Source organism: Jaculus jaculus, chromosome 1, assembly GCF_020740685.1.
Source record: "Jaculus jaculus isolate mJacJac1 chromosome 1, mJacJac1.mat.Y.cur, whole genome shotgun sequence".
NCBI classification, from domain to species: Eukaryota; Metazoa; Chordata; class Mammalia; order Rodentia; family Dipodidae; genus Jaculus; species Jaculus jaculus.
Window position 1 is genome coordinate 143,661,863 of NC_059102.1, and position 24,870 is coordinate 143,686,732.

The 24,870-nt window shown below is 53.9% G+C and overlaps 3 protein-coding genes across 8 annotated transcripts; 1 reads left to right on the forward strand and 2 right to left on the reverse strand.

Moving 5' to 3' along the window:
- Nucleotides 1–2,313: 2,313 nt before the first annotated feature.
- C1H9orf50 (chromosome 1 C9orf50 homolog) lies at nt 2,314–9,162 on the reverse strand. The gene is made up of 6 exons (XM_045132986.1): nt 8,736–9,162; nt 7,832–7,919; nt 7,618–7,731; nt 4,370–4,530; nt 3,143–3,308; nt 2,314–3,012 (listed from the first exon to the last, which is right to left on the reverse strand). Exons 1-6 carry the CDS (start codon nt 9,160–9,162, stop codon nt 2,667–2,669), a joined length of 1,302 nt encoding a protein of 433 aa, XP_044988921.1. The 3' UTR covers nt 2,314–2,666.
- Ntmt1 (N-terminal Xaa-Pro-Lys N-methyltransferase 1) lies at nt 8,587–24,779 on the forward strand. Of its 6 annotated transcripts, XM_045136238.1 has the most exons (5): nt 13,418–13,509; nt 19,198–19,260; nt 22,109–22,316; nt 22,981–23,233; nt 24,008–24,779. In XM_045136238.1, exons 3-5 carry the CDS (start codon nt 22,155–22,157, stop codon nt 24,262–24,264), a joined length of 672 nt encoding a protein of 223 aa, XP_044992173.1. In that variant the 5' UTR covers nt 13,418–13,509; nt 19,198–19,260; nt 22,109–22,154; the 3' UTR covers nt 24,265–24,779. The 6 variants fall into 6 exon arrangements, with proteins under 6 accessions (XP_044992174.1, XP_044992162.1, XP_044992173.1 ...); XM_045136239.1 differs by lacking the exons at nt 13,418–13,509; nt 19,198–19,260 and adding an exon at nt 8,587–8,625; XM_045136227.1 differs by lacking the exon at nt 19,198–19,260 and having other exon boundaries at nt 13,383–13,509.
- On the reverse strand, nt 9,184–14,051 carry LOC123454238 (protein FAM246C-like). Its single transcript, XM_045133060.1, has 3 exons — nt 13,882–14,051; nt 13,256–13,675; nt 9,184–9,307 (listed from the first exon to the last, which is right to left on the reverse strand). The coding sequence occupies exons 1-3, from the start codon at nt 14,049–14,051 to the stop codon at nt 9,184–9,186; spliced, it is 714 nt and encodes a 237-aa protein (XP_044988995.1).
- Nucleotides 24,780–24,870: the final 91 nt, after the last annotated feature.

The following is a 24,870-nucleotide window of genomic DNA, read 5'->3' on the forward strand; positions in this document are numbered from 1 at the left end:
GGGCGTGGGGTCTGGGGGTCTCTGCGCGCTTCTCCGTGGGCGTGGGGTCTGGGGGATCTCTGCGCGCTTCTCCGTGGGCGTGGGGTCTGGGGGTCTCTGCGCGCTTCTCCGTGGGCGTGGGGTCTGGGGGTCTTCTGCACGCTTCTCCGTGGGCGTGGGGGTCTCGGCGCGCTTCTCGGTGATCGTGGGGCTTCGGGTGCGCGGGCCGTGCCCCCGTGTCGTGTCCCGCGCTCGGCGTCCCCGGTGGCCAGCGGCAGGACAGGCCCTCCGGGCGGGGCGCCGGGTTCAGCCCCAGCGCGGAGAAAAGTTTGCAGCCCGGCGGCACCGGGAAGTTTCGCGGCGGCGGCGGCAAAGCCAGGCCAACACTGCCCCCTCGTGGGCGCGGCGCGGCGCTGCGGCCGCCGAACCAGCGCCGAGCGGCCACGGGCTGGGGAGGGGGTCCTCGGAGCCGCAACCTGGGAGACCTCGCGGGCACCGAGCTTCAGCCCCGTGCAGGGTGCTCTCCCCAAACCGTGTCTGCGTCTGCCTCCCTTTCCGAAGCAGAACACCTCTGCGAAAGATATGCCTTTATCATCTGCCACCTATCCTGTTCCCAGCGTCCCCTAGCAACCTCTGTCCAGCCCAAGTTCCATTGAAAATATTTTGTACTGATAATTTTCATACATACTTAATAAACTTCGATCATAAGCCTCTCCCGTTACCTTTTCTGTTTTCGAGATAGAGTCTCACTCTAGCCCAGGCTGACCTGGAATTCACTATGTAGCCTCAGGGTGGCCTCGAACTCACAGCGATTCTCCTCTCCTACCTCTGCCTCCCGAGTGCTGGGATTAAAGGCATGAGCATCACCACGCTTGGAAAAATATTGCTTTTGTCTTTTGGAGTTTTGTTGTTGTTGTGTTTGTTTCGGGTTTTCGAGGTAAAATCTCTCTGTAGCCCAGGTTGACCTGGAATTTACTATGTAGTCTCAGGCTTGCCTCAAACTCACAGTGATTCTCCTGCCTCGGCCTCTCAAATGCTACGGTTAAATGTACATCCGGCCTATTACCTTCTTTTAATCTCCCCTCTGCCATCCTCTTTCACTGACCCTTTATTTCCAACTAGTCCTTTTGTTTTTGAGGTAGGGTCTCACTTCAGCCCAGGCTGACTTGGAATTCACTCTGTAGTCCCAGGCTGGTCTCGAATGCACAGTAATTCTCCCACCTCTGCCTCCCAAATGCTGGGATTAGAAGTGTGAGTCACCATGCCGGGCTCATTTTCTTTTTAATATCTTAAAAGAGTGAACATGGGTGTGCCTAACCCTCATGCTGCTGCAGACGGACTCCAGATTCACGCGACACTTCGTACATCGGGCTTTACATGGGTCCTGGGGAAAACATGTCGACCAGCTTTGCAAGCTAGTGCTTTTAACCGCGGAGCCATCTTCCCAGCCCCCCAACTAGACCTTCTTCTATTTTGGTCTTTTTTAAGCCTCTCATATAATACACAGGGCATTTTGATTCCACACCCTTCATTTACACTCTCTTCCTTTCCCTTCCCTTCCTTCCCTTCTTCCCATTAGATCCCCATCATATTCCTAGGTCTTGTTTATTATTTTTGACTCACTGATTAAAAAAGGCTGGGGGGCTGTTCAGATCAAGTCCCATTTTAACAGCCTCTTCCTTTCCTGTTAGCCGCTGCGAGTTCCAGTCTGTTCCCGCACTGGCCAGGAGGTGGCAGTAAAGACCCGATCCTGCGCAGCGGCTGGAGGACGGAGGCCAGGGGCAGCGGCAAAGGAAGAGGAGGAAAGGACTCAGGCTTCCTTCAGAGATCGGGACCCAGGTGTGGCTGGCCCTACATGGCAACTAGGTATATGGAGGCGACTGGGACTGTGAAGCAGTCGGATAAACTCCAGGCCGTGCCTGCCGGCTTACCTTGTGCCTTTTGCCACTTTCAGATGTGGAGGGATGCTGTTCATGTTCCTCTACCTTGAGAGCTGTTTTTCCCGGGCTCTGTGCCCCTTCGCCTCCTCCTGGCACCAAAGACAGGGGCGCTCATTTCTGCACTCCCAGGCTTAGATCACAGCAGGTGCCTCGCTCCAGGCATGGGCTGACCCAGGCCCACAGAGGCTTGGAGGGGATTTGAGGCTGTGCAGTCTCCCACCAATAAAAGGGAGTCCACATGGAACACATCTTGATTCCTGAGCACTCATTATGTCCTCCCACCCCACCCCCACCGGCCTGATCCAAGATGTGGTTTCACCCAAGACTCCCCTGAGATCCTAAATCGGGCCTGCCCAAGGCGCTTTGACTGGGAGACCTAGTGGCTGATCCCAGCCACGTGGGAAGCACATTTATTTGTGGGGTGAAGGAGGGCTCTCCTCATAGCTTGGCCTGGGTACTGGGGCTTGGGTGGCCATTGACCTCTGGGTCTGCAGCAGAGTTGTGGAAGCCGGGGGGGGGGGGGGGGGTTTCAGTAACCCCTAGGGCTGCCTCCTTTCAGGATAGGCTGCAGCAGCACCAAACTGGGCAGAAAGGGACTCCTAGAGTGACAAGGAGGCCCAGCTGGGCACTGCCAGGACTTGAGGCAGAACATGAGTTCCCGGAGTCCAGCATCCCTAGGGAGCAACAGGCAGAGATCCCCCAGCCCCCAATTCTTCAGCCCTGGAAACAGTGCAGCCTACCCCCAGCCTACAGTTTCTTGCTGCTGGGGCTGGTTCCAACAGCCTGCCCTGTGCCTGTTTGGAGAGAGGCCGGGCCATACAGGTCCTGACTGAACGTCCTATAGTGACCGAATAAGCGAGGGAGGGTCTCCCCGGAGTCATGTGGGGGCTGCTTTGGCCACTGCTGGATACTGCTCAACTTCTGACTCCAGGAGGAGGGCCATTTGTCCACCGGCTCCTGCATTGGGTTGCAGGTGTCTAAGAAGGTCTTGAGGCCTCCTTGATGCCTTGGGGTGCTGGCCCGGGGGATGAAGAGCAGGGCGCTCTTCCCGGAGGCACCCTCCGAAAGGCGCATGTTCGGCTCCTGAGCGGACCTGGACGGGGCGGCAAGAGGATCGTGTGGGTTTCGAGGATGCCGAGTCTCGGGCCTCGCGGCGGCCTGCAGAGACTTGAAGACCCGGACTACAGCCCTCCCCTCCCCGCTTCCCTCTCCCACAGCCTCACCGGTAGGGGTAGTCATAGCACGAGGAACTGCCCACAGCTTTCTTGACCTCGGGGTGCAAGGCTCTTGGTAGGCTCTCCAGCCATTTCCCAACGCTCCCCAGCACCCGCTCCGACACCGATCCAGTTGGCAGGGTGGTCTGCTGGGTCTGGAGGCCGTTCTGGCAAACTGGAGGACAGACAGCATGGGTGAGTTCCTGCTCTTTGCCTGGAAGGGGGTGGGGGAGGTACTGGCACCCCCCCACCCTCCCTTTGGCTGCCAAGGCCAAGCAGAGCCTTGTCTCCATGACAACCCCAGGTTGCCCAGTGCCTTGTGGCTCGCCGCCAAAGAAGGCTTGGTGCTTAGAAACTTGGGTTTGTTCACGATTGTTTCTGGTGTTATTGCCCAAGTTATGCCCCCCAGGGCCCCCATTTCTGCTCTAACACCAACAGGTCCCCTTTTCCTGTGGGACCAGCAGGGGTAATGGTGAGAATCTGGAGCGAATGGAGAGAAAGGTGTCTCAGGACTAAGTGTTTTTCCTGCCCCAAGCCATTTGGGCAGCGTGAGACCCCTGCCTTGCCCAAGGGCTGCCTCAGGACAGGAAGGGCTGAGGAGGGGCAGGCTGAGTCCTGTGGACCCTGGTGCCCTGGGCTCCTGCCACAGTGCCTTGTGACAGGAGTCCTTTCTCCTGAGCCTGGCCTGGCCTTGGATCTCGGGGGCACTCTGGCCTCCATGCTGGGCTTCTGGGTCTCCTGCATTTGCTCTGTCTCCCTGTTAACCAGATGACCAGCAGTTGGACCAAAGTCCTAGCTTTGGTCACTTGAGACTCCAGAGAGGCTGGGTCGAGGCTCTTCTGGGTCACAGTGAAGCTTGGGGTAGCTTATCCTGAAGTTGTACATAGTTAGGCAGTCAAGAAATCACTGCACGTGTTACCTCCGGAAGGCCCTGGGGCCAGTGAGTTCTGAGAAGAGGGCAGACTGGGCACATGGAGAAAGGCTTCATGGTAATGGTCCCCACTATGCCGCCCGCCTCCTGCCACTATTACAGCCATCCCCACGGAGCTGAGAGCTGCCCTTGCCCACTGTGCCAGTTACCAGGAGAGAACAGGTTTCCTCTTCTACAGCCACCGCTGCTGGAGCTCAGGACCCCTATTTAGTCCTTCAAGGTCACCTCAATATTCTCTAGACAGGCTAGTCCGGGTACTGCCGCTGCTGGGTCCCATGGGCAGCCCTGCCCTCCGGGGCGCTCACCTGCCCGGCTGCGTTCCCAGTAGCGCAGGGCCGAGTCCTGTAAAGTCTCGTCCGCAAATCGCACCCGGAAAGGGCAATAGCGCCTGCAAGGCCTGGAGCCTTCCCTGGATGGGGTCTGAATTAGCACAGTCTTGACCCTGGGTACCTGCGTGCTGTGGAACCTGCCAAGAGAGGCGGGAGGGCAGCAGGGCCTGAGCCCGAAGCCCGCCACCCTAACATACAGCGCTGGAATGGGCCTCCAGGTAAGATCTGCGACACATGACCAGGCTGCAGGGACACTCCAGCCACAGTGACTGGCCTTCCTGAAGCACCCTCTGCTGGCTCTGGCTCAAGCTCTTTGCCATGTGCCATCCCACCAGGCCCACAACCCCCCCCCCATGGAACATGACTATTATTCCCGTTTTACGGATGGGAACACTGAGGTACCGAGACATTGGCAGCATGTCTAATGTCATCTAGCTGGTTAAGGTCAGAACCAGGACCTGCACTGTGGTCCAGAGCTGGCACTCTGACGTCAGACAAGTGGACAGGGAGGACACCAGTCTGCACTGGTCAGCCAGACAGTCCCGACAACCCTGAGCCTGTTTCCTCATCTGTAAAAGGGTGGTGGGGCACACCTGTAATCCCAGCACTGGGGAGGCTGAGGTAGGAGGATTGGCATGAGTTGAAGGCCAGCCTGGCTACAGAGTAATCCAGAGAGAGAGGGAGAGAGAAAGAGAGAGAGAAGGAGGGGGAGAGGGAACGTCGTGAGCCTCCATGCCCTCCTCCCACGAGGGTCTGTGGAGATGAAATGGGCGGGATCACCCAGCCTGCGGAACATCTCTAGATGTAAACTGTTCTTACAATAACTGTCCATCTCAATGACACCCACCCCAGCCATGTGACCTTGAGCAAACCACCCCTAAGTCTCCACTGTACCACTTTTCTCCTTATAGGTGTGACAGTCCCACCCTCACAAGTTCTGTGAATATCCAATACCTCGTGTGAGGCGCTGTGTACAGGCAGGCCCGGGGCCCTGCTCCCTGAACACCATCTGTTATAAAGCTGTTACATTTATTGCTGCTTAATTTCTGCAAGGAGGATAAGGCTGCAGGAGGGCCTTCATCACTCAGAAGTGCCCCCCAACAGATGTATGTGTCCATATCCCACCTCAGCTTCCTATGGAGCAGAGAGAGCTTCTTTTCAACCCACCAAAGAGCCACATGGGGCTGGAAAGATGGTTCAGCAGTTGAGGTGCTTGTCTGCAAAACCTAAGGACCTGAGTTCCATTCCCCAGCTCCCACATAAAGCCAGATGCACAAAGGGGTGCGTGCATATGGAGTTTGTTTGCAGCATGTCCATTGTCTTTCTTGCTTGCAAATAAATAATTAAAAAAAAAAAAAAAGAGGGCTGGAGAGATGGCTTAGTGGTGAAGGTGCTTGTGTGCGAAGCCTAAGGACCCATGTTCAACTCTCCAGATCCGACATAAACCAGATGCACAAAGGTGAGGCAAGTGCAAGGTCTCACGTGCTCACTAGGTGGCGCAAGCATCCGGAGTTTGACTGCAGTGGCTGAGGCCCTGGAGTACCAATTATCTGTCTCTCTCCCTCTGTCTCTCTCTAATATATATATATATGTATATTTAATTTTTAAAAAAAAAAAGACCCACGCAGCTGGGAAATCAGGCCAGAGCCAGGCCACATCTGTGGCCCAATGAGCCAGCGATTGTCTGCTATGAACATGTGTAAATCTGGGCTGTATGTAGGCATCTCACAGCTCTGCCTACCCATGTGAGATGGTGGCTTCTCTGCCCATGGAACTTGTTCTAATGCACCCCAGTGTCCCCAGCAGGGCCCACCAGAGACTCTCACACACAGGTCAGTATTCAACTCTGCTCCCTACTCTGACCTATCAGTGTTGCCCGCCTGGAGGACTGTGGCAGGCAAGGTTCTGAGGCTCACAGAGAAATGATCTTTGATCCATTAGTACTGTCTGCTGGGGGTACAGGATTAGGAGGAATGGTATGTATGCTGTTTTTCTTGTTCGTTTATTTTTTGTTTCCCCCCTTCCCAGGACAGCAGCACTTCATTTTATTTTCTAAGGTGGGTTTTTGTTTTTGTTTTTAGCAGTTACAGTAAAGCTCTAAGCAGTAAGCAAAAATAAGTAAAACAAATGGAATGTCTCTTGTCAATCAAAGGCAGTTTTCAGCAGTTATTTCAACCCAATTCATAAACAGCGCTCCTGTCGCAGCCTAACAGGATGCCCTTGCCCCTTCCCAAGGTGAGGGGAACTGCCACGTGTTCACGATCACTGGCAGTGTTTGAATATGAAAGTGTGAATGTGTCCTGTGTTTCCTCTCCTCATTTGAAAGGAGTCCATGCTTTGATTTAATTATCTTTTGGGAAGTGGTGCAATACTCATTCGGCCTGTATGGTTTCAAGTTCCTGGGTTGGTAAATGTGTTCCATCAATGGCGTCTGCCTGGAGAACTGTGTGTCAGGAAGCTCTCTGAGGCTCACGGAGAAATGTGCTGTGACCCACTAGTAATGTCGGCCACAGATGCGGACGGAGGAGGAATGGTATGTATGCTATCTATGTACTCATGCTCCCTGGGCAGTGCTCTTCGCTCCGCGCCCTGCACCAGCTTGTTCAATGCGGATGGACTTCCCTGGTTTCTTTCCCCCTTTCCAATGAGCGCTCTGGCATCTGGGACCCAGCAAACCTTAAGGCCCAGAATCGTCTCTCACTTCCATCATTCATTTTATTTCTCCCAGCATTTGAAGTCGTAAAACTTCATAAAAATTGAAAAGAGAAACAGGTGAATGACAGTAAGCCGGGGGTAGGGATACAAGAGCAGGTGGGCACGTCGATGGATGGATGGGCAGACTGAGGAGAAGGCATAAACCTCAGGTGGCTGGGTGCTGATGCAGACGGATGCACGGGGCTGCGAATGGCTTTTTGACTAGGGATGATTAGTGTCCTGGATTTATAAGTGAGTGAAAGGATTCGTAAATAGTTGCTCACTGGATTAATAATGGATAACTATCATCGTGGGGGTCTGAAGAAATGAAGACTGGCTGGCTGGAGTTACAGGTTCATAACCCACACGTGCCTGGGTGGGTGGGTGGGTGGGTGGGTGGATGGATGGATGGATGGATGGACAGGTGGGTGGATGGATGGGTGAGTGAGTGGGTGGATAGGTACATCCAAGGATGCGTGAGGAGGTAGGGGAAGAAAGGAATGCCCTTCCCTCCCGCTTCCATAACTCACTGGCTGGCCGTTTTGACCGGGGTGAATTGTGAGTGCTCACTTCTTGGGGACCACAGTGTAGGCTTCTGGTGGAACAAAGTCTCCTTGCTGTCCGGCAAGTAAGATGCCTGGTCGCTTGAAAACAAATAGGCCACAATTGGTATGAACAGTGTCTCCCCCCCCCCAACACACACACAAGGCAGCCCTGCTCCCACCAAGAGGCCCCTCCACTTACTGCAGGTCTGGGAGGAAAGAGCAGTTGGGGCACTGAGGGTGTTGCCAGTGTTTGGACTTGCTGAAGAGAGGCTGTCGTGCTGGGGGTGCTGGGAGGGAGGAGGAGGGAAGGAAGAGAGGGAAAGAGGTAAAAACGTAGCGGGCGTGATAGCGCTCGCCTTTAATCCCAGCACTCGGGAGGCAGAGTGTAGGAGGATCACTGAGAGTTTGAGGCCATTCCAAGACTACACTGTGAATTCCAGGTCAGCCTGACACCCTACTTCAAAAAAAAAAAAAAAAAAAAAAAAAAAAAAAAAAAAAAAAAGGAGGAGGAGGAAGAGGAGGAGAAGGAAGAGGAGGAGGAGAAGGAGAAGAAGAGAAAGTTAGAGAGAGAGAGAGAGAGAGAAAGAAGAAGGGAGGGAGGGAGGGAGTGGGATGAGTAGGAAGAGGGAAGGAGGAAAAGGAAAATGAGGACAGGGAGGAAGAGGGGTGGAGCGGAGAAGGAAGAAGGAAAGAGGTGGAAGTGTGGGAAGAGGAGGAGGGAAAGGAAGAGGGGGAGGAGGAAGAGGAGGGGAGTGAAGGGAAGAAGAGGAAAGGTAAAAGGAAGAGGAACGGGGAGGAGGGAGGAGAAAGCAGAAGAGGAAGGGGTAGAGAGGAAGGAGAATGGGGAGGGGAAGAGGAGGGGTGGGAGAGGAGGAAGAGGAGGGCAAGGATAAGGGGAAGGGAGGAGGAAAAGGAAGAGGAGGAGGAGGGTGGAAGAAGAGAGGGGACGAGGAAAAGGAAGAGGAGAAGAAAGAGGAGGCGAGGGGAAGTCTGGTGAGCCGGGGCCGGTCCTGATTAGGTGGCCCTTCTTGGGTGGCCCGGGTGACCCTCCTGCAGCCTCCGGGAGGCCCCCCCGCGGACGCCCCTAGGCGGCCCGGGCTCACTGTGCGGCCGGGGCTCGGCTTCGGGCTCGAGCTCGGCGCACTTGGCGCGCAGCTGGCGCAGGAAGTCCCGGAACTTGCAGGGCAGCAGTCCTTCCAGGAGCCCGCCCGCGGCGGCGGCGGGGGCGCGGGGGCGCCGGGCCTCGGGGCTGCGCGGGGCGCCCGCGCCGGCCGACAGCAGCGGCGGCAGCAGCAGCGCCCCCAGCGCGCCCCGGCCCGGCGCCCCCCGCGGGGACCCGAGCAGCAGCCCGGGCAGGCGCGGCGCGGGCCGCGGGGACTCGGGGTCCCGGTCCTGCCACCACTCGGAGCCGCCGCCGCCCGGGGCCGTCCGCCCGGGCAGCCGCGCGCCGCTCCGTCGGGGGTCGCCGGCGCGGGGACAGCGCTTGGGCGCTGCCTCCTGGGCCCCGGGACCCCGGTGCCGCCGCTGCATCGGGCTCAGCTCAGGACATCGTCACGTCCGCGAGCCAGGCGGCGGGGAGGACCTGCGCGTGCCAGTCCCCGAGGCCATGGTGCCCCGCGTGGGGGCCGAGGTGGGCGGCGAGGGGGCTGCGGGCCGGGCGCTCAGGCGCGGGGTCCTCGCCCGAAAGGTGGTGACAAAAGCAGGAGTACCCACCCGCCTTTGGGGGCTTGCTGTGACGTTTACGTGAGCCAGCGCGTGCCAGGCGCACCGCACCAAGCCCAACAAAGACGAGCTGACATGCTTTTCTCCCCTTCTTCTTCTTGTTTTGCTTCGGTTTTTCGAGGTAGGGTCTCCCTGAAGCTCGGGCTGACCTGGAATTCACTATTGGCTTACACTAGTACTGGGGAATTGAACCTGAGCCCTTAGACTGCAGGTGAGTGCCTAAACTGCTAAGCCACCTCTCCAGCCCATGCTTCTCGTTTTAATTAATTTTGAGACAGGGCCTCTAGACATAGACTGAGCTAGAACGCATTATCCTCCTGCCTCAGCCTCCCACATTCTAGGAGTACACACCTGTGCAGCTGCCACCAGCTCACACCTGTCTCTTTGAAAGACGGAGAGGAAAGAGGCTGAGGAGTGTTGAACCACTCATGCGGACACTGGTTGTAGCATTTTATCCCAAAAGTAGAGACAGCCTGGCCCCCACTCAGGGCCCCTGAGGGGAAGCACACAACATAAAATGCACATGACCTCCCATCCAAGATTCTGACACCGTTGGTCTGGGGTGGAGTCAAGAAAAAAAAATTTTCTTTTTGTTATGCTAAAGATAGGACAGAGGGCCAGGCATGGTGGGTGGTTCAGGCCTTTAATCCCAGCACTGGGGAGCCATAGGTAGGAGAATCGCTGTGAGTTCAAGACTAGCCCCAGACTAGAGTGAGTTTCAGGGAAGCCTAGGCAAAACAAAACCCTACTTTGAATCCCCAACCCCCGCCCCCCCAAAAAAAGATAGGACGGAGTGCCTGACAGGGGCCTGGTATAGGGTAGGCAAGCCCTCTACCACCAAGCTACATCCCCAGGCAACCAGACAAAACACACATTTTTAACAAACTCGCCCATTCATAGGGAGGCAGAACCACAGTCCCCCACCCACAGCTCTGACGCTGGGGGTCTCTGGGTTTGTTTTCTACCACTATACCCAACTTTTGATGGTCCTGAGCTCTGAGCTGGTTCCTGGGTGGTGTCACACTCACCATGTGGGGAACTTCTGGGAAAGACACAGAAGGTCCTGTGAGTTTAGAGCCCCCCCACAGCAGGTGGGCTAATCACTGACAGACCCCATCTCTCTGCCTGCTCCCTCTGTCAGCCCCTCGCAACTGCCTTGGACCCTTCCTCAAGATCATTGTGATCCGGCTCCCAGATGGGGGCACTGAGGCCTGGGGTCAAGGGTGGGGCTGTGTACCCTGGCTGCCAGGCTGTAGCCACTGAAGCCTTGGAACTTCTGCTTAGGGCAGCCATGCCTAACCCAGGTGCCCAGCTAACCCAGAGAGGAAGGATCCAGGTTCAGAAGCCCTTCCTGGGGCTGGAGAGATGGCTTAGTGGTTAAGGAGCTTGCATGCAAAGCCAAAGGACCCAGGTTCGGTTCCCCAGTACCCACAAAAGCCAGATGCACAAGGTGGTGCGTGTGTCTGGAGGTCATTTGCAGTGGTTGAAGGCCCTGACGCACCTATTCTCTCTATGTATCTGCCTCTATCTATCATCTATCTATCTCTCAAATAAAGGAACTAAGCAAATAATAATAATAATAAAGAAATCCTTCCAGATGCCATAGCCCAGAATGGCTCATGTTGGGTCAGTGACTCTAAAAGCAGAACTCCCCCCAGCCACAGATGAAGCAGTGAGAACACTGGGCCCCGACACTCCACGAACCAACTCCGTCTCTACTTCTCTTGGCTACAAGATGCTGTACTTTCCATGGGAAAATGGACTGGTCTGCGATCTTGGAGAAGAGGGGGTGTGGGGGTGGGGAATGGCAATACCTGGCATTGTGATGCTCAGAGTGGGTTCAAGGTTATAATACAGACAAGAAACTCACAGCCATAGCATAATTGTATAGTTTTTTTCTCTTTCTTGTAAATGGGCATGCCAGGTCTTCCAGCCACTGTAAACAAACTCCAGACACATGCATCACCTTGTGCATCTAGTCTAGGTGGGTACTGGGGAATCAAACCTTGGTCCTTAGGCTTCACAGGCAAGAGCCTCAACTAAGTCATCTCTCCCACCCAACTGTGTAATTTGAAATTTAAAACAATGACTGTCATGCAGCCACTTGCAGGAGACATCACAAAAGATGGATCATGTGTTCTGTAAAGCTTGTCACTAGCGGTGGAGGGGTATATTTCCTCTGGAAATTAGAATCAGTATCAAGTGAAGAAGGTAGACATTTTTGTATTGATGTAAAGGGCATGAGAATTTTTAAACATCGGTGATGAATACCATATTAACAAGATAGTTTCCTTTTTGAAATTAAATTTTATTTATTCATTTGAGAGAGATAGAGACAGAAAGAGTATAGGTGTGCCAGGGCCTCTTGCTACTGCAAAGCAACTCCAGATGCATGTGACACTTTGTGTGTGTGGCTTTATGTGGGTACTGAGGAATCCAAACTTGGCCGGTAGGCTTTGCAAGCAAGCTCCTAAGTACTTTTAACTGTTGTCGCAGACAGCTTCAGGTTCACTGAGATGAACTTTCAGAGCAGACACAGTTATACAGGAAGGGATATTTATTGAAGCTTACAGATCCAGGGGAAGTTCCATAAATGGCAGAAGAAGCCGGCCTGCCTTCACAGGCCCAAGTAGACAGAGAAACACAAGCCAAAAGGTCAAAAGCCACAGCACACTTCTGGAACTCCAGTTAGGCACACTTTGCATATCTTTAGATTGAAATCTGAAACCCACTACCACACCTAAAGATCCACCCAGTGACACTGCCTCCAGCCAGGTGGCTGCAGAATGCAAACTATAAACAATAAAGAACTGAATATATTGGGAGCCATCTGTTCAAACTACCACAACTGTTGAACCATCTTCCCAACCCAACTTCCTTTTCTCTCCTTCCCTTTCCTTCTCCTCTCCTCTCCTCTCCTCTTCTTCCTTCCTTCCCTCTTCTTCTTCCTCTTTTTATTTTTTTGGTTTCTCAAGGTAGGATTTCACTCTGGTTCAGACTGACCTGGAATTCACTATGAAGTCTCAGGATGGCCTTTAACTCACAGTGATCCTCCTACCTCTGCCTCCCTAGTGCTGAGATTAAAGGCCCAGCCCTCTTTTTTATTTTGATGCACGGTTTCACTCTAGCACAGACTGACCTGGAACTCACTCTATAATCCAGGCTGGCCTCAAATTTACAGCAAACCTCCTACCTCAGTCAGAAACGTAGTGAATTCAAGGCCAATACTCAGCAACATATGCAAATCCTGTCTCAAAAAAAAAAATAAAAAATAAAAAGGGCCATGGAGCTGGCTTAGTGGTTAAGGGCACTTGCTCACAAAGCCTGCCATCCCGGATTTGATTCCCCAGTACCCACATAAAGCCAGATACTCAAAGTGGTGTATGCATCTAGAATTCATTTTCAGTAACAAGAGGCCCTGGCACACCCATTCTCTCTCCCACCCTCTCTGCTTACCAACAAAAATATTAGCGTCAGCCGGGTGTGGTGGTGTAGGCCTTTAATCCCAGCACTCAGGAGGCATAGGTAGGAGGATCACCATGAGTTCAAGGCCACCCTGAGACTTCATAGTGAATTCCAGGTCAGCCTGAGCTAGAGACCCTACCTCCAAAAAAAAAAAAAAAATAGCGTGGCATTAGTGGTGCACACCCACAGTCCCACCACTCAGAGGGTGGCTGTGAGTTCGAGGCCAGCCTGGGACTACAGAGTAAATTCTAGGTCAGTTTAGACTAGAGTGAGACCCTGCATCGAAAAAAAAACAAAAAACAAATAAAACAAAAATAAGAATGCATCCTCAAAGTGACTGGTGCGCATGCTAGGGACGGGGAAGTCACACAGTGTGACTCCAAGTCCGGATGCCCAGGAGGTCTTTTCAAATTCGCTCTGGAGCCCGTCCCCTGACCTGCGCGGGGCGGGGCTGCGAGCGGCCAGGGGGCGGGGCTGCGAGCGGCCAGGGGGCGGGGCTGCGAGCGGCCTGGGGGCGGGGCTGCGAGCGCGTTCCGCCCGGAAGTGACGCGTGAGCACAAAGCCAGCGCGCCGGAGGTGTCCAGTGCAGCCCGTGTGCTGGTGGAGCTGCTGGAGGTGCCGGGGGTCCTCGCCGCCGCCGCCCTCCTCCTCGTCCTCCCCTCCCGGGTCCCCGGAGGCTCGGCGCCTAGGGTGAGTAGCGCGGGCGGGACGCGGGGGCGGCGGCCGCCGGGAGAAGGGAGTCCCCGACCCCCAACTGCCTGCGCGCCCCGAAGCCGGCCTCACGTGACCGGGACGCGTGCGCGCTGGCCAGTCCGCTCCCCCACGTGTCTGTCGCCGGGCTGTCCACAGCTCGGACCTGGACGGGGACCGTGGGATCACATGTTGGGTTGGAGGAAAAGCCACCGCTCAAAGCCTGGGCAGGGCGTCCCCCCACCTCGGCCACCCACTTTCTGGATAGGTTCGCTTCTTTGAGAGAGGGCGACCCGGAAAGCGCTCCGAGGCCGGGTGTGACATCCTTGTGAGCAGCCTGGCACGGTGACGTGCAGGCTCTCTTGCAGTTACCATGTATAACCTTCGGCCGACCCCGGTGCAGCTCGAGACAGCGGCTGCATGCATGAGCCCTTTCCGTCAAGGTCAGCTTGCGTGCAGAGGATGGCTGCCATCTCGCAGAGCCCACACTTGGCTGCCCACCGGCTGTGTGACGTTTTCCTCTCTGGACCTTGGGCTTTCATCGCTCCCTTAGAGAGGTTGCAACAGCTGTTGTGTGACTGGGGAGGGGCAGTGCAGCCAATGGTTATGATGCTTGGAATATCCACCCAGTAAGACAGGATAAGCCCCTGGGAGGGTCCAGGATTTCTAAACGAAGTGTCTGAATTCCCTGTTCAATTCCGGTGGGTTTCCTGGCTGGGATGGTTTTTTTATTTTATTTTATTTATTTTTGTTTTTTTTCAAGGTAGGGTCTCGCTCTACCTCAGGCTGACCTGGAATTCACTCTGTAGTCTCAGGGTGGTCTCGAACTCACAGTGATCCTCCTACCTCTGTCTCCCGAGTGCTGGGATTAAAGGTGTGCGCCACCATGCCCAGCTTCGGGATGGTGTTTTAAGGCCACTTTCCTGTGCTGGTTTTTCTGTGTCTAAACGGGGATTTCTGGGAGGGTGGAAAGTACATGTGGAATGCTCTCTCTGGTGGAGGCCAGAAGATTGGAAGAGGTGTTTGTGTTGGTGAGATTTAAATGACCATTGCACCAGTAATGTCTCTTAAATGTGTCCCACCCCTCCCAGTTTCTGTGGGGTGACATTGCTTTTTTCTCACTTGATTTTTCACCACGAGAATAGTTCTGAGATCTCTATGCCCAAGAGAGTATGGGCCTGGGACACGGTAAAGCCCCACAGACCTCCTATATGCCTGTTTTAATTATCACAGCATTTCTTTCTCCCTCCCTCCCTCTCTCCCTCTTTCTTGCTCTCTTTCTTTTTCTTTCTTTTTTTTTTTTTAAAATATTTTATTTATTTATTTATTTGAGAGAGAGAGGAAGAGGCAGAGAGAAAGACAGAATGGGCACGCCAGGGTCTTCCAAGCCACTGCAAATGAACTCCAGATGCATGTGCCCCCTTGTGCATCTGGCTTATGTGGGTCCTGGAGAATCAAACCAGGGTGGTTTGGCTTCACAGGCAAACGCCTTAACCACTAAGCCATTTCCCCAGCCCCTCTTTCTTTCTTCTTTCTTATGAGAGAGAGAGAGAGAAAGAATTGGCACTCCAGGGCCTCCAGCCACTGCAATCAAACTCCAGACACATGTGCCATTTTGTGCGCATGTGCGACCTTGCGCACTTGCATCACCTTGTGTATCTGGGACCTGGAGAGTCAAGCATGGGTTTTTAGGCTTCACAGGGTAAGCCATCTCTTCAGCCCCTACCACAGCATTTCTGGAAGGTCAATGTCACTGTCTCCATTGTATTAAAAAACCTGAAGAACATTGAAGTTAAGGTGGTGGTTCTTTTTTTTTTTTTTTTTTTTTTTTTTTTGAGGTTTGAGGATTGAATGCATGTGGGCTGGGGAGATGCTGCCTCAGTGGTTAAAGGTACTTGCTTGCCAATCCTGACCGTCTGGGTTCGATTCCTCAGTACTCATGTAAAGCCAGACACATCATAAAGTGATGTATGTGCTTGGAGTTCATTTGCAGTGGCAGGAGGTCCTGGTGTCTCTATACTCGCTCATTCACTCTCACAGATTAAAAAAAATTTTTTTTATACATGCTAGGTAAATGTTGTACCATGAAGCTACATCCCAGTAAAGTAAAGTTGTTAGTCTTCCCCCACCCTGTTTTGTTTATGGACTTATTCTAGCCTAGGCTGACCTGGAACTCACTGTAGCCCCAGGGTGGCCTTGAATTTAAGGGGATCCTCCTACCTCAGCCTCCCAAGTGCTGGGACTAAAGTCTTTTATTTATTTATTTATTTTCTTGAGACACTATGTAATTCAGGCTGGCCTTGGACTCATGATTTTCCTGCCTCAGCCTCCCAAATGCTGGGATTATAGACATCTGCCCATCACACCCAGTACACAGGGTAGACCTGGCTCACCTGACTCTTGTCAGAACCTTTGTCATCTATTTTTATTTATTTATTCTTTTTGGTTTTGGTTTTTCAAGGTAGGGTCTCACTCTAGCCCAAGCTGACCTGGAAGTCACTCTGTAGTCTCAGGGTGACCTCCAACTCACAGAGAGATCCTACTTCTGCCTCCCAAGTGCTGTGATTAAAGGTGTGCACCACCACGCCCAGCTTTTGTTAGTTTTTCAAATACACCTCTGCTTTTTTGGCCCACTTGCTTCCCTCCATCCTCCCCCTTCATCCCTTCTAGCACATTCTGCCATTCTCATGTGGTCGGCTGCTGTCCAGATCAATCCAGGGGAGGACAGCCCACCCAGGGTGGTACTGTTTGTTGGTCAGGGTTTTGCCTTAGCTTGCTTTTAGGCTTTCTAGGAATGTCACATGAGGGTGAGGTGACTGCAAAGGACTGCTGGTGACGGGTCGTACACCCTTCCCTTCTGTGGATCTTAGAAGAGATGTAGCTGGGGCAGCTGACCATGGATTGCCCAAAACCCCATGGGAGGGGAGGTGGCGGCTAAATGACCCCTACATACCAGTGACAGTCTGCCTGTGAGGAGACATTTCGCATGCAATGGGTCTTCTGAAGAGTTAGCCAGCATGAACACGCAGCCACACTGTCCCGCCCTTCTTGTCCGTGGCCATGTAGAGCCGTGGCCTGGGAGGACATCCTGCTGTCCACTCTCAGACAGACGTGAGGGCTGGGTATGGGCAAAGCCCCAGAAAGCACACTTTTTCATGAATCAGCCGTGACAGCAAATGTCAGCGTTCCACTTTGCATTTCCCTGCCTGGATGAGCCTCCCTGGCGGCTTCCTAGAATCTTCACTCAAGTGGAATTCTTGTAAATTAGATTATTCAGGGGACCTTGACATTTAAAGGAATCATGTAGGGCTTTTGGTAAAGCAAAAATTCTGTTGTCGGTAACAGCCTTCCATGTCATTTGTTCTGAGTGGTGTAGGGGTCCTCAAAAGTGGAAAATGACTGCCGCTGCGGGAAGCTGTCCAGTCATTCCACCCTGGTCAGCCAGTGCCCATCTTGACACCCCTCCCCCCTGGCCACCAGCACTGTGCTGATGGTGTGAGATAATGGCATTGTGGGCTAACTTAGAGTGCACCTCATAAGTATTGGGTGCCCAGCTTATCTGTTCATTTGCTCAGCAGTGAATGTTTGTTGAATACTCGTGTTGGTACACGGGGTCCAAGAGAAAACCTGAGATAAATATGAAAGTGTCTCCATTACTTCCAGGGACTTAGATTCAAACATAAAACCAGAAGTTTAGCAAGACTAGTGGATGGGGGCCGTGATGGCTGAGCCTGTCTGAGTACCAGTGTGGTGTGGAAGAAGTTTGAATGCCATCTTTGCTGGTCATTTCGAGGGGGGCTGCAACATTGTTGCTGCGGTTCCTGGAGAGGGGCCAGGTAGCCCAGTTGGCCCAAGTCCTTATCCCATCGCTCCACAGGGCTACATGATGACTTTCAGGCTGTTGACTCCTTTACCTGCAGCATTCAAGGAGCCATGGTACTGTCTCCTTGCCACAGCTAGTAGTATTGGGGACTGGCAGGTCTTCCCATATACCTAGCGCTTGAAGAAATTTATTCTTCCCAGCCGACCAGTGTGTCTTCCCTAGCTTGTAGCTCCCAGTGCTAGGATGCTGGGTGGGGATATTGTGGTAAGCCAGAGCGGGGTGCAGATTTAAACTGAGGTTTCCCAGCCTGTTACCCTCAGGACTTCTTGGGGTACAGTGATGAGCTGTGTGAGTTGATTCAAGAATCTAAAATGTGGGGCTGAGAGATGCTCAGCTGATAAGAGTGCAGGCCTGACTTCAACTCCCTAGCACCCATGCAGAGAGCTGGGCGTGGCCATGCACAGCTGTAACCCCAGTCCTGAGGGGAGCAGAGAGTCAGTCAGTGGGGCTCATGAAGATGGCAGTTCCAGGTTCAGAGGGAGGCTGTGTTGAGGTACCCTATGAGCAATAGAGGAGGGCACCCAGCCTTCTCTGGCCTCTGCATGTGTTCACAGGAGACACATGCATCTGCACACATGTGCCTGCACCCCACACACAATACATACACATTCACACAAAAAGAATCTGAAATGAGAGAGCCTGGCATGGTGGTGCCCACCTTTAATCCCAGCACTCAGGAGGTAGGATCGCTGTGAGTTCGAGGCCATCCTGAGACTACATAGTGAATTCCAGGTCAGCCTGAGCTAGAGCAAGACCCTACCTTGGAAAACAAAAAATAAAATGAAAAGGATCTGAAGTGATGGTAAAACGCTGGTGCTGAAGGTTTCGCACACTGGGTGCAGCACATGGAGAATTCAAGCTGGACCTGAGCTGAGGTTGCTGCTGGCGGACACGGTGTTGGAAGGTGCGGTGCAGGGTGCGGGAGAAGACTTGTCCGTAGTGGTACTCAGCTGCGGATCCTGCGGGCTGTGCTACCCACTGAGCAGGCACCAGACACGGGTGCAATAGTGATGTGGCTGTTAGGGGCTAACCAGCCGCTTCCTGACTGGGTTTGAGGACCCCTTTACAGGAAGGAATTCGTGCCTGGTACTGTAGGCCTGATCAAAAGCCTGTGGGGTGGTCTTGAGCCCCAATGGAAAAGTTACTACAAACGGCCTGCCAAATATTTATATTTATGCCCATGTGTTAGTGTTGCTCCTAGCTTTGGTCAGAGGTGTTTTTCTTCCCAGTGGACAGTAGTACCGTATTGTTTTTGTTTTGGTTTTTCAAGGTAGGGTCTCACTCTAGGCCAGGCTGACCTGGAATTCTCTCTAGTCTTAGGGCAGCCTCAAGCCCATGGCGCTGCTCCTCCCTCCACCTCCAAGTGCTGAATTAAAGGCGCGCGCGCCCTCTGGACAGCAGTGCAGTAGCTCACAACTGGTCACAGGGGTGAGGACAGGCGACTTGTGGACTCAGCACCAAATGAGTCATCTACATATCAACTTCTCCAAGGTTCAGGAAACAGTATAAACCCACGAGCTGGAGGAAGGAGGGGGGCAGTGTGGAATGCTGTCTTCCAGACCTGACATGGCTGTTGTGCTCACGAACTCACGGCATCTGTGATCATGTGCACAAGATTGGGCGTACCAGCCTTCCATCACCCATGAGGAGGGACTTGTAAGGCCCTTCCCTGAGGAGCTATTACCAGCTAATGGTTGAAGGGGGAGGGAAGTGCAACCACTGGCAAGTTGCCCATGTTCGGTAAGTAATACGCCCCCACAGCCATGCTCATGTAAGCCACCCTAAGTAAACTCATTGGATTACAGAACAAGAGAGACATTCAAGAAGTGGGCTGGCTGGGAGAAGGAAGGGGATCAGCATCAGGGAGGGTGAGTGGTGAATATGATCGATTGATCTATCGTCTGTCTGTCTGTCTGAAGCATGGGCTGGAGAGATAACTTAGCAGTTAAGGCGCATGCTTGCGAAGCCTAAGGACCCTAGTTTGATCTCTAGGTCCCACGTTATACACATGCACAAGGGGGCGCATGTATCTAGAGTTTGTTTGCAGTGGCTGGAGGCCCTGGCATGCCCATTCTCACTTTGTCTCTCTCCCCCTAACTCTCTATCTCTAATAAATAAATAAAAATAAAAAGTCTTTTAAAAAAATAAATAAGTGACAGAAGCTGTCGAGAAAAAGCTCTGAAGTGGTTTGGTCCCCAGCACCACAAACACGAACCTCAAGTTTGATTTAAGCAGCTTCCGTCTGGGTCCAGGGAAGGGCTTGGTGGATCACAAGCCTCAGAACTGGTACGTGGACGGGGTTGGCTCTGTTCTGGTCTCTTCATAGGCCATTGTGCGACCTTGTCTGTGAAGTATGCTAGTCTGCCATCAGTCGCAGTGGCTTTGGTGCCCACCGACCAGCAGGGTCACTAAAAATGCAAGGTGTGGTAGTGCCCACCTTTAATCCTAGCACTCAGGAAGCAAAAGGTAGGAGGATTGCCGTGAGTTCAAGGCCACCCTGAAATTACATAGTGAATTCCAGGTCAGCCTGGGCTAGAGAATGAGACCCTACCTCGAACCCCACCCTCCCAAATAAAAAAAGGCTGCCTGGAGTGGAAGCAGAACTCCTTGTGATAGCAACCTCTGCTGTTTGGCCAAGGCAAGCAAGCAGCTTCTGGAGGTTCCTCTCAGGCCACGTTCAGGCACAGCCTGGTGACTTAGGTTTCAGTCCCCTTCCTTCCTTCCTGGTCTCAAAATTGCTTGCCAGAGGTCTCATGCTAGTCCAGCTGCCCTTTCTCCTTTGGTCTCCTCTTGAAGGCCTCCAGGTTTGCCTTCTCATTCTGAGGACACGCCCATGTTCCCATGGTGACTATGTTGTCAGCGATACTGCTTCTTGGAGTGGGGTGCAAGGAGTGTGAAGAGAAGCTGGGGCTCCATGGCCCATCACTTTTCTACAAGATCCCAGTTTCCTTCCCACCCTTCAGGCTCTGTGCTGTGGTGAGGGACTTCTCGTTCTATCATCACCTCATCAGACAACATTGGCACTTCCCCAGGCTCAGTGCTGGGACCTCTCCCTCCCCGTGGTTTGATGCAGGATTCTGCCCCCTGGAGCTGGTGCTCTAGTGGAGGCTGGAAGATGGGACGGAAACGTGATTTCGGGTTTCACTCCACATGCAGACAGGAGACCAGAGATTGGTCCAGGGTGTTGCAAGGCCTTTTAGCTGCCCATGTGGGAAGACCAGTCAAAGTCTGGGGCCAATCAGAGCATGGGCCCTTGGGGCACTTAGCTAGCTGCCTTGTGCTTTGCACCCCCTCTGCACAGCAGTCGTTGGTGCCTGCTGTCAGGGGAAAGCACCCTGCTGCTTGTCCTCCCCTCCCAGCACAGCCACTCTGCTTTGCTGCTCTCAGGTTAGTGTTGGGCCCTCAGGAAGCTTGCAGTCTCCTGTGGCTGATAGGCACCGTCATGTGTCCTCACAGCCACAGGCCAGCTGGCCTGCTCTTCCAGGCTGGTCTCTTGCAATGTCCTCTCCCTGTTTCCCATTTTCTACCTTCTGCTGGTATCCCATCTTCCTGCCCCTGCCCGACTCGGTCTCTGTTCCTGTACAGAGCATCCCTTGCCTCTCAACGCCAAAGCACAGCTTGGTGGTGGAGTGCTTGCCCAGCCCTGCAAGGCCTGAGTTCCATGCCATCCCCAGTACTAAAAAGAAAAGACAAAGAATCCGGGCACGGTGGTGCCTTTAATCCCAGCACTTGGAGCGCAGAGGTAGGAGGATCACGATGAGTTCATGCCCACCTTGAGACTACATAGTGACTTCCAGGTCAGCCTGGGCTACAGTGAGACCCCTGCTTTGAACCCCCCCCCCCCACACACACACACGCGCGACAGAGAGACTCTCCCAGTCTGAGTATGCACCTGATGCCTCCAGGTCCTTGTTTCTACTGCTTGGTTGCTTAGTTTCCCAGTCTCGACTACTGTACCATTCAGTGCCTAGGGTCAGGACTTATCTACCCAAGCTTGGTTAACAGCCAGGACAAAAGAACACCAGCACTCAGGGGGCAGCTGTGGTCCTCTGTCCTCCATCCAAGACATGACATGGTCAGGTTGGTGTAGAGCCTCCAAAGTGACATTCCTTTCCCCTGCCATCTCCACAGCTGCCTGCGGTATTGAGCCCACATCTACTCATAGCACCCCCCATGGAGCCCTGGGCCCCTGAGTCTTGGGTGAAGTCCCACTCCTGGGTAACCATAAGACCTGCAGCCAGGCTGTGCTGTGGCTCATCTCTTCCCTTTTCTCACTCAGCCTTGCCCATCTCAGCATGCACGTGCTTTCCCCAGGAATGCGGCCCCTGGTCCTCAGTGACCTTTAGTTGTGCCCTTTGGGCAGGTGCACTACAGCCCTCCTTCCTGTCTTGTGGGTCACAACTCAGAGCCCGACTCCTCTTGAATGCAGGATGAGGCCTCCCCACATGTTCCTGGCTGGCTCTGGGTCCTCCCCCTTGGGTGTAGATCCCGGTTCTGTGTCTGGGGCTGCAGGTCATCCAGGCAGGAGTCACAGTGACAGGAGGAACCAGATGCCAGGATACAGGGTCTCTTGCTCTAACGTGAAGGTAGTTTTGCTAAGTGGCTGGGCTGCCAGAGACAAGTGGCTTTAGGAGGCTGGAGGTTCTTGAGTGCCAGGCTGGGCTGTGGGAAAGCCCAGGGCTTGACCACTCCTGCTGACTGCACTTCCTTACTTAGGAGAGGCACCCTGCTGTGCTTGAGCAGCGCCCTGGCTGGTGACAGCATGACGAGCGAGGTGATCGAAGATGAGAAACAGTTCTACTCGAAGGCCAAGACGTACTGGCAGAAGATCCCGCCCACGGTGGACGGCATGCTTGGGGGGTATGGCCACATCTCCAACATCGATCTCAACAGCTCCCGGAAGTTCCTGCAGAGGTTTTTGAGGGTAGGCAGGTCTGGTGTCCTCTCCAGGAGAGAGGCCGTGGCTCTGGTGGCACCGGTGGGGCTGCGTGGGGAGCCACTTCCACATGTAACACTGAAGGTTCTCTGGTCATTTGTTGGTGGCCGCCACCGACTGAGGCCTTGAGCTGGGCAGAGTGGTGGCAGGGTGGGCTTTGCCTCAGGGCTGTCAGTGAGGAGCTGGCTGGGCACTTGAAGACCAGAACTGACCGGTTTCTTCCCGACTCTCTAGTTTGACTAGGGGAGGCCCCCCTGCTGGGTCTGAGGGTGCTTGGGCCTGGTGTCTGCTGTCCTGCCACCCCCTTCCTTTGTATGGCTGTGGCCCTGGGGTGAGCTTTGGAGGATGCTCTGGCTCCTCTCCTTTTCTCCTTCCCCTCCCATCTTCCCGGCGTTCAGCGGTGGCCCCTGTTCCTTTGCTTGTTCTCACTAGCACTCCTGCCCTGGGGCTTCCTGGGGTTCTGGAGAGGGAAGACAGATGCAACCCTCTTCCAGGATCACCTGGAAATGGAAGTTGCCTTTTGCCTTAGAAATGTGTGTCCCAGAAAGAGTATGGCCAGCATAGAGTCCTGACCAAGTTAGATTCCCAGGACTCAGGAAGAAGGGCTTTGTGGTGGTGGCCTTGTGAGTCATACACTGTCTCTGCATTTCAGGATGGCCCAAACAAGACAGGGACTTCCTGTGCCCTGGACTGTGGCGCTGGCATTGGACGAATCACCAAGCGGCTGCTCCTACCACTGTTCAGGGTGGTGGACATGGTTGACGTGACGGAGGACTTTCTGGCCAAAGCCAAGACCTACTTGGGGGAGGAGGGCAAGAGGGTGAGGAACTACTTCTGCTGTGGGCTGCAAGACTTCAGCCCAGAGCCCAGCTCCTACGATGTGATCTGGATCCAGTGGGTGATAGGTGAGGGTCCCACTACCCTTCACTCCCTTTCCTGTGTGCTGCCTAGCACTTGGGTGCCCCAGGGGCCTTAGGAACTAGGTCTTGCTTTCTTGCACAGAACTGGCCAGCAGAATCCTGCTTCTCCTCCTCCCAGTATTTGTTCCGGTTGAGTACCTCTTCCACTCAGCCAGGGTGGGTTTTGTTGAAAAACCTTAGGTGGCCACTGACACTGATTTAGATGTGCAAATGAAGTTTTAAAATTTTTACATTTGCCTGGCTGGCTTAGTTTGCAAAGCATTATTTTGGGTGACCTCAAACCCAATTTTGCCCCAGCCTCGTGTTTGTAAGGGGATCACTTTACCCAGTAAGCTGTCTCCAGAGCCCCTAAAGGTGCTTTAAAATCCCATCGAGCATGCTGTGCCTTGGGCTACCAGACCTGATCTGGTGGCAGGCAGACCTCTTTTCCAGAGTTCAGCTGTGCCTCAGAAAGGAGGCAAGGTAGCTGCAGCCTTGGTCCTGAGAAGCGTGTGTAGACCTTTCATGTAGGGAAGTCAGGCTCACATGCTCCAGCCATGCTGGCACTAGGAAGTGGATTACCTGGCGTGTGTAAGGCAGGGCTGGAAGGACATCTAGTCTGCTAAATCCCAGCTGCACACTTAGTGTGTGCTTGCCATCCAAACTGGTCTCTGACAGGTTTAGCATTGCTAGGCATAACCTGCTGGGCACAAGTGAAAGGCTCAGGAAGTGGTGGCTAGGCTCTCATCACCTCTTGTAACCAAGCTTTGGCCCTTCCAGGTCACCTGACTGATCAGCACCTGGCGGAGTTCCTGCGGCGCTGCCAGCGGGGCCTGCGCCCCAATGGCATCATCGTCATCAAAGACAACATGGCTCAGGAGGGCGTGATCCTGGACGATGTTGACAGCAGCGTGTGCCGGGACCTCCAGGTGGTGCGCAGGATCATCCGCAGCGCTGGCCTCAGCCTGCTGGCCGAGGAGCGACAAGAGAACCTGCCCGACGAGATCTACCATGTCTACAGCTTTGCCCTGAGATGAGCCACGCTGGCCAAGAAAGCCAGGGACCAGAGCAGGGCAGGGGCTGACAGGGTCTGCACCCCACCCCAGTGACTCCAGTGTCGAGGCCACTAAATACACCTGTCTGCCGTCTACTATAGACTCTTCCTTAAAAGGCCAAGTGGAGGTCGGTGGGGAAGGGCGTCCTACCCCACTGAGGTGCATTGCTGACTGGGGACCCTCACTCATCAAGGTGAAAGCAGAAGCTCAGGCTGTCACCCCCAATGTACAGTGTGCTCTCTCCAGGGAGTATGAGCCAGGCTGAGTGGCTCGCAGGTGCTGTCTGCACACTACTGCCCAGCCAAGCCCAGCATGGCACCTGTCAGATGCCACCACTTACAGGAATGCTCGTGTTCCAGATCCTCTGCTGATGAGTCTTGAAGGTGGTCCAAAAGCTGGCGGCAGGGGAGATGTCTGTCCCTCAACTATACTTGGGAGCTTCTCCCTGGCAGTCACTTCTGGCTAATAAAAGGGTGAACCCCATTCTTTGAAGGCTCCAGCAGTCTACAGTGGTGCTCTGTGAGGACAGGTGTCAGGAGACAGAAGGTCCCCAATGCTGTGCTTCCTTCCTTTCTCAGAACCCCCCCC